General features: G+C 39.9%; 1 protein-coding gene across 10 annotated transcripts in view; it reads right to left on the minus strand.

Moving 5' to 3' along the window:
- ANKS1B (ankyrin repeat and sterile alpha motif domain containing 1B) overlaps window positions 1-15,366 on the minus strand; it is a 1,250,258-nt gene that overhangs the window by 791,019 nt on the left and 443,873 nt on the right. For all 10 annotated transcript variants that reach the window (XM_056114313.1, XM_056114308.1, XM_056114302.1 and 7 more), the window contains exon 10: window positions 4,918-5,083. In XM_056114313.1, coding sequence (XP_055970288.1) covers window positions 4,918-5,083 — 166 coding nt within the window. The remainder of the gene's footprint in view (window positions 1-4,917; window positions 5,084-15,366) is intronic.

Here is a 15,366-nt window from a genome sequence, read left to right on the forward strand (position 1 = left end):
TATCTCTTCTACAGAATCTAATTTCTATTCCACCATCCCTCTTTCTCTCATTCTCTCTTTCCTCATCACTCTCTCTGTGTGTATGTATATATGTATGTATAGCTCTATGTGTATATATATACATATATGTATATATACATATATGAATATACACATATATACATATACATAAACAGGGAATGGAGTTGGCCAATATATATATATATATATGTATATATACATATACGTGTATATATACACACACACAGGGCTGGAGCGATAGCACAGCAGTAGGGTGTTTGCCTTGCATGCAGCCAGGCCAGCCGAGCCTGGTTCGATTCCTCCTCCCCTCTCGGAGAGCCCAGCAAGCTACTGAGAGTATCTCGCCGCAGAGCAAAGCCTGGCAAGCTACCCGTAATGTATTCAATATGCCAAACACAGTAACGACAAGTCTCAAAATGGAGATGTTACTGGCCCTGCTCCAGCAAATTGATGATCAATGGGAGGACAGTGTTTGTTATACACACACAGAGTTAAGTGTATATGTACATATATACGTATATATGTATTTATGTACACATATTGCCCACGCTATCCTCTGTATGTGTGTATATATATGTGTGTATATATACATACATATATGTGTATATATACATATGTATATAAACACGCACACGTGGGGAATGAGGGGGTTGACCAATGTGGGGTGGTGGGAACCAAAACCAGGTGGGCTGCGTGAAAGGCAAGGACATTACCCACTGTACTATCTCTCTGGCGAGACTTTCTCAAAATTACTATTTCTAAAGCTCTGCTTTCCCTCTCACGTATACTGGATCTTTTCATAGTTTCTATTTTCTAAAAATGTCTCTAAGCTCATAATTTACTTATAATAATAAGGTGATTTTTAAGTCTGCATCTGATAAACTCAATACTTGAAGTCTTTTCAGGTATGGATATAAACGTTCTTCTTATTTTTGCTCATTCCCTTTTGGAATTCCTAGCCTTGATTTTTTTGTGGTAAATGTCTTATTTTAACTAGAAAAATATTTATAGGAAGTAGCTGAGATCAGAAAGAAAGTACATTTCTATCTAAAGGTGTTACATTTGCTTCTGCTAAATGCCTTAAGGATATTGCTTTACTTCATTTCTGTTTTCTGTTTTTCTGGGGGGTTTTTTGGGGCGGGGGAAGGGGAGGCGAGTGCATGCCCAGTGATTTTCAGGGCTTACTTCTGGCTTTGTGTGCAGGGATCACTCCTAGTGAAGCTCGAGATACTCTATAGGGTGCTAGGGATCAACTCTGGATTATGCTAAGCAAATACCCTAGCCTGTCCACTGAATTACTTTTCAGGCCCCATTAGTGTATTAAACTAAATTAAACTTTAGTTATTAAATATAAATATTAATTCTGGGGTTTCATCAGCCAGGAAGCATAAATTTTCAGTATAGATCTTCATCAGGACCAGGTCTGTGATAATAATGCCTCTGAATTTCCTTTCCTATTCTTCTCAAAACAAACCATCTTTCTTTATAGCCTCCTTGGGTTGGGAACATAGGGCAGAATTATTTCTAATTACATTAAGAGTGTAGTTCCTGGGATCTCAATTTTATGGAGGAAGAATTTTCCTTTAATCTATACATGCTGCAGTGGACAGAGAACTGTTATTAATACAAAACCCACAGAGGCCTTTGAGTAGCAAAACTTGTTTGAGAACTCAAACAAGTACCAAGTGCAGAGAATTCCCTCAAGAAGTTCCTGATTTAGGAGTTAAGAAAAGTACAGATATTAGGACACTTGTATTTCATGCAGCAGATTCTGCTAGGAATCAGCCCTGAGCACTGACTTAGGAGTATCTCTTGAGCACCACCATATGTGATTCAAAACTTTCCCACACCAAAGTTTCTGATTTAAAATGTTATTCAACTTATTTGATATTTTGGTTACATTTTATGCTTTAGAAATGTTCTTTTTTCTATTTTTATCCAATAAGTTTGGTTTCAGCAGAATTATACCCTCTCGGAGAGCCTGGCAAGTTACCGAGAGTATCTCGCCAGCCTGGCAAGCTACCTGTGACGTATTCGATATGCCAAACACAGTAATAACAAGTCTCATGATGGAGACGTTACTGGGCCCGCTCAAGCAAATCGATGAACAACGGGAGCACCGTGATCCGTGAATTAGTCTTGCTACCTGATTGTCATAGCTATAATAGTGCCTTAAATATAAAGGAACTAAAAATATTCCTATTTATGTTTAATAACTACATTTTAATTTTATTTACTAATTTATTTATCAACAGTCAATTTTAATTGATTTATAGTCAATAATTTATCACCATATCTTTAATTCCTGCCTTTACTACATACTTTGTACCCCAATTAAAACTTGTTTCCACTTTAATTCATGTGAACTCTCCATTTTCCAATGTTAACTGAGATTTCTGTCTCATTTTCCCACGCTTTACCCTATTTTACCTCCATCTAGAATTTTTAAAAGATTATTATAAGTTCCCATACTTTGAGACTAGCTGTAGCGTTATTCTCAATGAATCTTGGTTCCTGAATCTCACTGTTCTTTTGGATGTATCCAAAAAATCTGCTGATCATCTGAAGTTTTTGTGATCGGATGATAACATTCCTTTTATGATTTTACTATTATCACATGTAGACTTCCAGTCATACCCCCATTCATCTTTTTTTATTGTAGTATAGAAAAATTTCACAACTGTTGATACAATTCTAGAATAAAACTGGATTAGATATCGAAGCTCTGATATTAAAATCAATAAATGGAAAAATTAATTTATGTGAAAATTGTTATATCTGATCGTGGGGTTGTTAAGTCCTTGTCTAAGAATTTATTAAGCTATTTGTTGCTACTTGAGCCATCTGCATTATTGTTGCTTGTTGGATTTGGTCGGCTTCTTTGTTACTTTCCCATTTAATTTGGTGAGCTCCGACTGGAATTTCAGTATTGAGAAATTACAACTCTGTGTGGTCCAGAGACTTCAGGATCTCTGGTGTGAGATGTGGGTTTAATACCCACCCTGCTGAAACCCCAGTAGCCACACCCACACCCCACCACTGTAGTCATACACACGGGGCTAAACTCCACTGTTCCAAGAATATTTTCTGCAGAGATGTCAAAAATGCTAATAATTTCAGATACTGGTGCCCAGACTTAGAACTCTGGTGTTTTTCATAGTCAGGATGGGTAGCTTCCCCCAAACCATTTCTCCCCCGACCCTCTGCCATACTTCCAGAAGCCCTAGAAGCCACACCCACCTCCCAAAGCCACTGCTGTGTCAACCCCTTTCTTAATGGCTTATGTGTTTGGTTCATAATATCTGCTCAACTTCATTCCTAAATATGATCCAACAGTTCTTCTCTCCCTCTACATGCTTCATCTATTCCATTTCCTTATCCTCCTACTTCTCCGTTTTAGGGCCCACACTCAGTTTTGCTCAGGACTTACTCCTAGCTCTGTGTGCAGGGTCCACTCCTGGTGAGGTTCAGGAGACCATATATAGTGCCAGAGACTGAACCCAGGTCTACTGCATGCAAATGCCTTACATGCTATGTAAGTCTTAATAACAGAAGTTGGAATGTCCAGGAGTAATATAGATTCTCCATTATTCATTTCCCATTTCCCAGTCTCTCACTGTTAACTTTTAAAAAACTGGTTTTATTACATCACTTCTAAAATTTGCTTTTCAAAAATAAGCAGTAATTATATTGTCAAACCAAGACAGTCTGTCTTCAGAACTTCTTTTACAACTCCCTTGCAGCACTGGCATGTTGACCACCCACTTGAAACTTTCCTCCTTCATAAGCGCCCATGTAATCACCTACATTCTTCCTCTGAGGTGACGGTGCAGTGGCACAGAGCAGATGAGAAGAGTCAAAGACTCCGTCCCCTATATTGATCTTAAATAAGATACCTAACTCCAATGTCCCTCGTCGAGAAAATGGACATAATATTTATTTGTTTTGTTCATATTTTATAATAAAAGAACATTGCTAATTAAAGGACCATAATACAAGGCAGACAAAGTAGCTGAGTCATGAGATAACCTGGAAACAGGTGGGAAGTGGAAGAGCAGGTTCAAAGATTCTAGTCAGCAAATCTGCTGTGAGGCTCTCAAGTATCCCAAGTTTTATATCTGACTTAAGCAAATTTTTACAATTACAAAAATTTTCAAAGAATCTTCTGTGGAACATGGTAACAGACACCAGAGCAGATAAGACCTGTCTCTGCATAGCAACCCAGTAGGGAGCGTCTGGGTGCATTTTATCACCCTCAAGTATCTGGCCTTGGACTTGAGTCTCACTCAACCCTCAAGAACTGTCACTGATGCTATGAAGGGACAGCTCATTCCTAACTGCAGCCTCTAGCCCTAACTGGGATTGGGCTGGGGCAAAGCAGAGTTGGAAAGGTGATAGGTCAGTAATGCTAAACTTTATGTGATTGAACCATCCTCTTAAGCCAAGATCCTCTATAAAATATGGGTGTATTTGGCAATAAAGTGAGAAGCCATCAGCTGTCTCCCAGAGTGATTTCTCCACGCGCCTGTCATTCTTTGCCCCATGTCTGCCCGGACCCGGTATGCAACGTGTCTGGGCACGTTGGGGAAAAAACTGTTCCCAACAATCTTCATTCATGAAGTAACATCTTCATGAGGGCTCATACCAGGAAGTCTTCACCTAAAAAATGATCTACTTAATTGGACGCAAAAAATATATATATATATACACACATATATATATATACATGCACACATATGCACATGGTATGCTTGTGTGTGAAGATAGAAAGAGATTATAGTAAGGTACTTTCAGTGTGAAAACATTATAGGATCCAAAAATATTAATGCTACCACTTTATATATATATACATATATATGCCAATTCAATCAGCCTAATTGTGTGTACATATATTACCTGTTCTTGGAGAGGGGGCCCTTGCAATTTCCAAGGAGCATGGCTTCTTTGTAACTGCTATGTCCGTGAGTTCACCTAGAAAATTTTCATTTTCTGAAGGAAATGTATCCAGAGAAGCAGATGGTATAATTTCCATAGTGTAATTCCTCTTCTTTGGATAGGACTCCTGAAAGGAAGGAGAAAAAATAAAAATAGCTTTGTGATAAAGACACAGCTTTTTTAATTTATGAAAGCTATAAAAGATAATCAGGTTCATCAAATCTTCCAAAAGTGAGAAGAAATGATTCATCTACGTGAATCATGTAACCCTGATATTATCAGTGATCATTGAGGAGGGCTGGGTCACACCAAATGGTGCTCAGGGATCTTCAGGCTCTGTGTCTGAGGCTACTTCCCAGCAGGAGTCAGGGGTCCTGTGCATTGCCAGGGATCAAATCACAGTTAGGCACATGCAAGAAAAGGGTCTTAAACCTTGTACTATTTCACCAGCTTCTTTGTAATCATTTAAAAAGGATTTTTACAATTCTATTCTTCTAAATGTATAATTCTACTTGTAGATTTCATCTTGAATATATCACACACTTATAATGATCTCTTCCTGTAAAATATGTCTATTTTCTAGTAATAGTATGAAATGTTGTTTAATAAATAGTAAATCCCCAAGACTCTTGCCGAATTCCTAGAGAAAACTATATGACTCAAATAAGAGCAGTTGAGTCATAGAGCAACTAAAGGGTTCTTGGTGAGAGGGTCTTAATATTTTTCTGAAAGATTACTGGAAACTTTTTATTCTCCCCCCCAAAAGACATGCATGGATTCTCTTTCAACACTATGGTCATACTCAGGATCAGCTCTCTAAATTGTTTTATGTCTAGAGTTAGACAGTCATTTTGTGACCATAAGGCAATAAACCTAAAAGATTAAAAAGATAACAGATAAAAGTAGTAAGAGAAGGTTAGAACTAGTTCTCAAAAATATCATCAAGTATTGGTCTCTGCCAGTAAGTTCCTCCAATCTTTAAACCTGACCTAATCTTACTTACCCTAAAATAAACTAGCTATTTCTCTCTTACGCCTCTCTATTCACCATTTTACCATCATAGCACTTGATGACTTTATTGATGTTCTTGGTGTGGGATATGATGTCATTAAATATAAAATTAATTACATTACTGAACTTCTCAAAGAACTCCAGGGCCAGTTGTCCCAGGATAGATAAGGAATAAAGTTATTTATAGGTTGAGAACTTTATTATCTGGGTCAGCTAATTGGGTCAACTGTCATTCATAAGTAAAGGTACCCTAACCCAAAACATTAGCATTAAAAAACACCATTATATAATGTATTAAGGTTACTTTTAGTAAGGAAATTTTGAGGTTCAACTCTTCTTTAATTATTCTTCAACATATTCTTAAATATGGAATTTGTTTTAGTTTTCACAATTTGAATTTTATATATAGGCATTTATATATAATTATATATATAATTTTATATATATGGGATAAATATTGGGCATCTATTATATACAGAGGACGATGCTAAGTTAGGAAGAGTTTTATAAACCAGTAAAACATAACCTTGCTCTCAAAATTTTATGAAAACAGGTTATCTGTGATAAATTTCATAATTAATCATGCTTTATTTTTATCTTTGCTACATTTATGATGTACACATCATGAGCTAAATCAAAGATAATTAAAAGAAAAAAAGCATTACATTTTCAAGATTTCCAAGGGTTCGTAGATATTCAGTGCAAGCTCCTATTTTTCTATAATGATATTTACAGTACAGCAGACTAAGTATTCAAGGTCAGTGTAATTGCCTTCAGACCACACCAGATCCTCACACATCAAAGAGTCAATTATGTTCACTCGACTCTATTGAAAGCAGGAAATTGGGAGTAATTTATTTTTAACAACAAAGGGTGACAAAGTAGAAAGCATCCAGAGGAAAGCAATCAGGATGGGATATGATTTTTAAAAACCATGTCACAGAAGAATTGATTAAAGGAACAGCAATGTTCTATCCCAGAGAAGCCTTCTAGCAGCAAAATAGTGTTCTCAATATATTTGAAAGGCTATCCCTCAAGAGCAACCCCAGAAAGCCGGGAAGGGGAGAAATTGGTATGGTAGATTTATTCTAAGGTCCTTAAAGGCAGACAAAGACCAATGATTATATGTTAAGAAGAAAAGATATTGGTCAACACACAAAAAAAGAATTCCTCATGAACTAACTATTCTGTTTGCCTTCTAAAATGAAAATGCACAGGTAAAAGAAATCAGCCTAAAACTAGCGCTAGAGAGGATGAGAAGGAGCCTCATTACTGAAAATCTTTCATTGGAAGTATTGATAAAACTCTGATAAAGATATTTTGTACACCAGATGCCTGAGAGTTTGAATCTTTCTTGTTTACCACTCAATCTTCAGAATCTGAGATCAATTAGTAGATGCCCAACAAATATTCACAGATCATTCAACAGTTGATTCACTACAAACCAATCTAACCACCAGTGAGAGGCTTGAGGATGCATATTCTGTAAATTACTTTGCTTTTCAGTTTAGTTATTGCTATTGTTTATTGCTTTGTATCTTCAAAGTGAGAAATTGGAATTATGACAAAATGTAAAAAGTCTGTGAATACAATCTCAAGTTTAAAACCTATCTCACTCTATCACAATAGCCCATTCCTCATGGATTTGGCTCACCTGGATTCTGATTGTTTACAAAGAAGTATGTTTTGAAGTATGTTTTACTTGAAATATGTTTTGAAACATAAACACACGGGGTAAATTACACTGCTTTCCCTTTGTGATAATATATGATTATTAGAGAAATACTCAAAAATATGAAATGACAGAAGCACCTGATGAAACCCTAGTATGCACAGATAACCAACAACACCTTGGCCTGCTTCCTCTCAATCTGCTTTCCTCTGCATATGTATGTGGACCTGTGAGTCTGTGAGAAGGAAAGAAGACAATAATGACGTGTTTATTTCTTTGCTTCCTAGATCACAACATTTCTCCCTGGAGGTGAGCCTTTAGTGCATATGTTCCTGTGGAAAGTATTTCAAGACCCATCTCAAAAACACTCATACTTCTTTAAGTTTAAGTCAAATTCCAGATGAGCCAAATCCATGAGGAATAGTCTATTCTGATAGGGTAATATAGAATGACCACCAACTGGGAACTCTTTGGTACTATTGCGGCAACATGGGAAGATGCCATTGTTGACAACATTGACGAGGAATACGATCGACTGGTTCAGCACCTCCATGAATGTGCGAGGAACGCCAAGAGAGAGATAGCCACAAAAAGTCGCCTATCTTCGAAAACTCTTGAGCTAATTCGCCAGCGTGGTTTGGCGCATGCCTCAGGCAACCGCAAGCTAACGTCCGAGCTTGCAAAGCAGTGCAGAGATGCGATCAAGGAAGACCTCAAAGAGAGAAGAGCAGAAGTACTGGTAGATGCGGCAGAAGCCGGGAAAAGTATTCGTAAGGCCCGCCTGTCCTTCGCCAACTATAAGACCAAGATGACTGCCCTCCGACGTCCTGATGGATCCATCACATCCTCCAGAACGGCAATGGAGAAGATTATCCATGACTTCTACTCAAATCTCTTCGATAGCCATGTCCACTTGCCAACATACCAAATTCCACAGGATGGGTATGTTGTTCCCAACGTTCTCCCCTCCGAAATCCGACACGCCATTTCGTCGGTAAAGAAACAAACAGCACCCGGCCCAGACAAGGTCAGACCTGAACACCTGAAGAACCTGCCGTCAGTACTCATCAATACACTGGCTCGGCTCTTCACTCGCTACCTGTCTGAATGCAAGGTTCCGTCCCAATGGAAAACCAGCAGGACCGTACTACTGTTCAAGAAGGGAGACATCCATGACATGGGCAACTATCGCCCGATCTGCCTATTGTCTGTCATCTACAAGTTGTTCACTCGAGTCATCCTGAATAGGATTGGCAGAACATTAGATGAAGGACAACCATGCGAGCAAGCAGGGTTCCGCAAAGGATTCAGCACCATCGACCATATCCACACAATAACCAAGCTCATTGAGGTTTCTCGGGAGTTCAAGATGCCGCTCTGCTTAACGTTCATTGATTTAAAGAAGGCCTTTGATTCTGTTGAGATGGAAGCGGTCATTGAAGCCCTAGCCAATCAGGGCATTCAAGCCCAATACATCAGGATCCTCCGTGAGCTGTATTGCGGATTCACTACCAGGATCTCACCATTCTACAAAGAAGTGATCGTTGATGTCAAGAGAGGGGTGCGGCAGGGTGATACCATTTCACCGAAACTCTTCAGTGCCACCCTCGAGAACATCATGCGACGACTGGAATGGGAAGGAATGGGAGTGAAGATAGATGGTCGGCAATTACACCACCTCCGCTTTGCTGATGATATTGTTTTAATAACACCAAACATCAGCCAAGCGGCACAAATGCTGGCCGACTTTGACCGTGAGTGTGGAAAGGTAGGACTACAGCTGAATCTTACGAAGACAATGTTTATGAGAAACAGCCTTGTTCCTGACGCCCCATTCGCTCTCAATGGAACGACCATCTCCGAATGCAACAGCTATGTCTACCTAGGTCGAGAGGTCAACATGACAAATGACCTGGCACCCGAGCTGCGCAGGAGGAAGAGAGCGGCTTGGAACGCCTTCAAGAACATTGAAGAAATAGCTAAGAGGACGAAGAACCTCCGACTCCGGGCACATCTCTTTGATTCCACTGTTCTTCCTGCATTAACATATGCCTCAGAGACCTGGGCCCTACGCAAACAAGATGAGAACGCCATTCAGGTCTCCCAAAGAAGAATAGAAAGAGCTATGCTTGGAATATCACGTTTCACTCAAATGAGAGAAAGAATCCGGAGTTCTGACATCCGTCGACGATCAAGGATCAGGGACGCTGTCTCATTTGCCAAGGTGTCGAAAATCAGATGGGCTGGTCACGTAATGAGATTTAAAGACGACCGTTGGACTAGAGCTGTTACTGATTGGATTCCACGGGATGTCAAGAGACCGCGTGGCCGCCCACCTACCAGATGGTCAGACTACTTCCTGAAGATCATGAACGATCGGTTTGAGGCCCTTCATGTTCCCGGAGCGAACAGATGCCATTGGGCTACACTAGCACGCGACAGGGACAAATGGAGACGTTACTGGCACCCGCTCGAGCAAATCGACGACTAACGGGAAGTTAAGTGATTAAGTGATTAATATAGGTTTTAAATTTGAGACTGTTTTCATAGGCTTTTTTTTTACAAAATTTAGCCATAATTCCAGTTTCTCACTTTTCCAGTTTCTCACTTGAAGATACAAAGCAATAAACAATAGAAAAGGGAGGGTGACAGTAAAAGAAAGAACAAAATTTTGCTTTTGAAACTAGTTACCTAAGGTTTCTAAGTGAGGAACTTCAACAAAATGGCTAAAAAGTTTGCCTCAATAAAGCTTATGTGAGATAATAAAATAATAAGATGAAATCATGCATGCCCACTACACAATTTAAGAGATAAATTATTGTTACCAAATCTCTCCTACTTGCATTCTTTCAAACATCTCTTCATCCCTGTAGAACCAGGGTAAATCGTATCTGAAGTTTCTGTTTATAATGTGCTGGGTTGTTAAAATTTTAATATATATGTATATATATGATAACACAGTGGGTAGGGCATTTGCCTTGCATGCGGCTGACATGGCCGACCCAGGTTTGATTCTTCCGCCCCACTCGGAGAGCCAGGCAAGCTACCGACGGTATCTCGCCCACATGGCAAAGCCTGGCAAGCTACCTGTGAAGTATTCGATATGCCAAAAACAGTAACAAGTGTCACAATGAAGATGTTGCTGGGCCACTCAAGCAAATATATGAACAACAGGAGGACAGTGTGTGTGTGTTGTCATTGTCACTGTCCTGAACGGGCTGGAGCGAGAGCACAGCAGGAAGGGCGTTTGCCTTGCATGTGGCCAACCTGGGTTCAATTTCTCCATCTCTCTCTGAGAGCCCAGCAAGCTACCAAGAATATCCCGCCTGCACAGCAGAGTCTCGCAAGCTCCCCATGGCATATTCAATATGCCAAAAACAGTAACAATCTCACAATGGAGACATTACTGGTGCCTGCTCAAGCAAATCGATGAACAATGGGAAGACAGTGCTAACATACTAATAAAGAGTAAAGTATGTGATACTTTTGAACATAATATATATAGTTACAAAATGTTTTTTGCTCTTTTGTGACTTTTTTTTGCATCAACATCACATTTCTGTTTCATTTCTTTCCTGTATGGTACAAGAGACCACTACTACATTGCAACTCCATAATGTATTGTATGATCTTCTGAGAATAGAATTGCCAGACTTGACAACACCTGCTAGACTTTCATTAATAAGAACAATGTAACAGTGCCCATTTCATGTAAAATAACCTATTCCAGTGAGAAAAAACACAAGATTTTTTAAAAAGGAAAAATAAAATCAATCGTCCTTTGCAAAAAGAAATTTTCATGGGTGAGAGTGATATTACAGGAAGCAGGACACTTGGCCTTGTATGCGGCAGACTCAGGTTTGGTATCTGGCATTCCATATGGTCCCCAAAGCTCCACCAGAAGTGATCTCTGAGAGCAGAGTCAGAAGTAACCCTGACTTTGTTGGGTTTGGCCCCAAACAAAACAAACAGGAATTCAGAACAAGAAGTCAAGCGTGTGACTGAGATTGGTTGGCAGACTCCATAGAAATCTGGATGAGAACATTGCATTTTCTTACACAAAATGAGATGCCAGTTTAAAGATTTCCTGTAAACCTTATATGAAGACTATTACATATGAATATGTAAAAATACTATCAGCCTGTAAAAATCTGGCATTTAGCTCTAATAATATATTTTGGACAGTTTCAATGATACATAAATGTCTACATGATAAATTTAAGTCCCAGTACATTTATAATCATTCTCTATTAAGTCAATCTTATGGTACTGAAATTTTCATGTTTTGCTTTTAAGGGCATATTTTTATGAATATATCTTTGTTTACATGTGAGACTATTTTCCAACTGAATTCCTGTGACAATAGGTATGTACCATATGCTTGGGTATAATTGAATTTGTTTCTGGCCTTTCTAATTAGCTCCATATGTCAGTCTATTCTCATATTAGAATCACACTGTTTTGATTAGTAAAGACTTAAAATTAATTTTACTATCTGGTTGGTTAAGTCTCTCATCAAATTCGTCTTTATCAAAACATTCATGATTAAAGAGGCTAAAGTGATAGTGCAGTGGGTAAGGCACTTGTCTTGCACGTGGTTGATACAGGTTCAATCCCCTCCAGTCCATATGGTTCCTCAAACAGCATCACGAGTGATCGTTGAGCTCAGAGCTAGGAGTTATCCCTGAGCATAGCTATGCAAATCCCCAATACAAACCAACAAAACCATTCATGACTATCATGTTCAGTCTATAGTCTATTTTCAGCATGCATCTCTCATCCTGGGAGGGTCCTCCCAACACCCTTTACTTGGGGCTCCCCGCTCTATCTGAACTGCCTTCTCCCTCGGCATGTGCAACTGACCTTCAAGCCATGGAGTGGACCTCCTGGTACTTATCTCAGCTATTCTTGGGTGTTAGTTTCCCAATTTGTTACTTTATATTCCCCAGATGAATACAAACTTTCTATGACTATCCCTCTCTGACTCATTTCACTTAGCAAGCTACTTTCCATGTAGTACCACTTGTAGGTAAATTTCATGACTTGATCTTTTCTAACAGCTGCATATCAATGCCTCTTTTACAAACCACAGCACGCAAAAGGAGAAAGAGAACAAAATGGAATGCCCTGCCACAGGGGTAGGGTGGAATAGGGGGGTGGGGGGTGGGAGGGATGCTGGGAGCATTGGAGGTGGGGAATGGGCACCGGTGGAGGAATGGGTACTCAACCATTGTATAATTTAAACCCAAGCACAAAAATTTGTAAGTCTACAACTGTACCTCATGGTGTTGCACTAATAAAAATTTTAAAAAATAATAAAATAAAAACAAAACCATTTATGATTGCTTTTAAGTTTTTTTAAAAAGTCTTTAAATATTTTGCATATTTCTTTTCAATTCACTCCTTCTCTTTTGGTCCTCACCAATAAACAATATTTCTACATACCAGCTATTCAACAAACTACGGATTGTCACTGTCACTTTCCTCCTGTTGTTCATCGATTTGCTCAAGCGGGCCCAGTAACATCTCCATTGAAGACTTTGTTGTTACTGTGTTTGGCATATTAAATACATCATGGGTAGCTTGCCAGGCTCTGCCGTGCAGGTGAGATTCTCTCGGTAGCTTGCCAGGCTTTCTGGGAGGGGCGGAGGAATCGAACTCGGGTCGGCCATGTTGGTTGCATGCAAGGCAAATGCCCTACCGCTGTGCTATTGCTCCAGGCTAGTCCGAAAGTAGGGAGTGGTCGCAAGGTCAACCTAAAGTCAACCTGCAGCAAACTATAAACTAAACTACAGATTATTCAATTATTATTCATATCACCTTCCATATTTAATACTAAATTCTATACTTCACTATTAATTATATCTCAAAAACATTCATCTCTTTCTACTCCCACAACCACCCAATCCAGGTGAACAGTATCCCACTGACAGAGTCACATTCAAAGTAGACTCTAGTGTTGCTCTTCTCCAATTATTTCATTTTTCAACATTAGGTTGAAATTACCAAGCATAAAACATGTCAAAATAAACTCACTCCTCTGATCACAACTTTAGTTGATGAGAGAATCATAAAATTCTCAAGTCATAGTTCATACATGCTGATATTTTTAATGGTCTATTTTAATTTTCCAGAACTTTTTTGATAAATGATTTATTTAAAAAAATTAAATGATCTCGAGGACTTTCAAAATAGTACAGTAGGTAGGACATTTTTCTTGCACACCTGATCCAGTTCCATCCCTGGCACCCCACGTGGTCCCTGAGCTCTGCCAGGAGTGACCTCTGAGCTCAGAGCCAGGAGTAAACCCTGAGCACTGCCAGGTGTGGCCCAAAACTCCATGCCCTCCTTCCAAAAGAAATTAATTATCTAGAAAATAAACTCACCAAAATAACAAGATATGGAATAATAAAATAATCCCATTATTCTACATGATACATAGGGCTCATTTCAAAAAAAGGGAAAAAACCTTTACCTAACATCTAACAACAAAGTAACATGTACATGGTAGCATTCTATGATACATGATTAAAAAAATGAATAAATAAAATAGTATTTCAGTCAGTGTATAATCTCCCAGGACGGCCAGGGAAGGCTCCGACGGCTCTCCCCCTCACTACCCAGGTTGGGGGTGGTCTCGGGCCACTCACCCAGCCGGGTCGGCCCGTGCCAGGGGGCAGATGGAGGAGGAAATGAGGACCAAGCCGGTTGATTGATCAATTGCCCTTTATTTCATTCTCCCCACGCGGCTGTTCTAGTCTTTTTTTTTTCTTTTTGGGTCACACCCGGCAATGTACAGGGGTTACTCCTGGCTCTGCACTCAGGAGTTACTCCTGGCAGTGCTCAGGGGACCATATGGGATGCTGGGAATCGAACCCGGGTTGGCCGCGTGCAAGGCAAACACCCTACCCGCTATGCTATCGCTCCAGCCCCTGTTCCAGTCTTTCTGAGTCCCCCATTCTAGTTTCACACTGTCCCTCATTCCCCTCTCCTCCTGTCTCTCCTGCTCATCTCTCCACGCTCCATCATGCTGCCCTGCTCTCTCTCCCTCTCTCTCCAACTCTCTAGTCTTTCCAACTCCCAGGCACTCTGTGCTCTGCTTCACCCGGTCCTACAGCAAAATCAACATAAGAAAGCCCTTCCTAACTGCCCATCAGGCTCAAGGGCAGGAAACACCACCTGGGGTTTTCCTCTTCTCCTTAGTCCAATAACTTAATTAACATATTAGTTCTACTTCTTAATATTAGTTATATTTGTATGGACACAGTAAGAGATATGTTGAGGCTTATAGGGCAGTTCTCCTGGGAACATCTTGCTACAGACTCAGACTACAGTGCTCAGGCCAGATTAATCATTCCTAACCCTAGCAGGGTCCGAATCTAAGTATTACTTTTTGGATCATGACAGAATTTGTCCATGACCAAGCTCTTAACTTATAGTTAAGCATTATGGCACTTTGGCCAGACCCATCTCGATAGCTCACCACTTGCCCTCGTTCCATCCAGTCCCTCATTGGGACCCTGCTTTTGGGGTGCTAGGAAGTAAGGGAAACTGAGGCTTAAATCAAGAGAACACACGCCCAGATGGAAAATATCATTGAGAGTCAATTAACTCCCAAGTTACAAAAGCATAGCATTTACTGTCTTCCTTTGTCTATAGCACAGCGGGTAGGGCGTTCGCCTTACAAGCGGCCAACATGGCCGACCCGAGTTCGATTCCTCCGCCCC

Source organism: Sorex fumeus, unplaced genomic scaffold, assembly GCF_029834395.1.
Source record: "Sorex fumeus unplaced genomic scaffold, SorFum_2.1 ptg000003l, whole genome shotgun sequence".
Classification (NCBI taxonomy): domain Eukaryota; kingdom Metazoa; phylum Chordata; class Mammalia; order Eulipotyphla; family Soricidae; genus Sorex; species Sorex fumeus.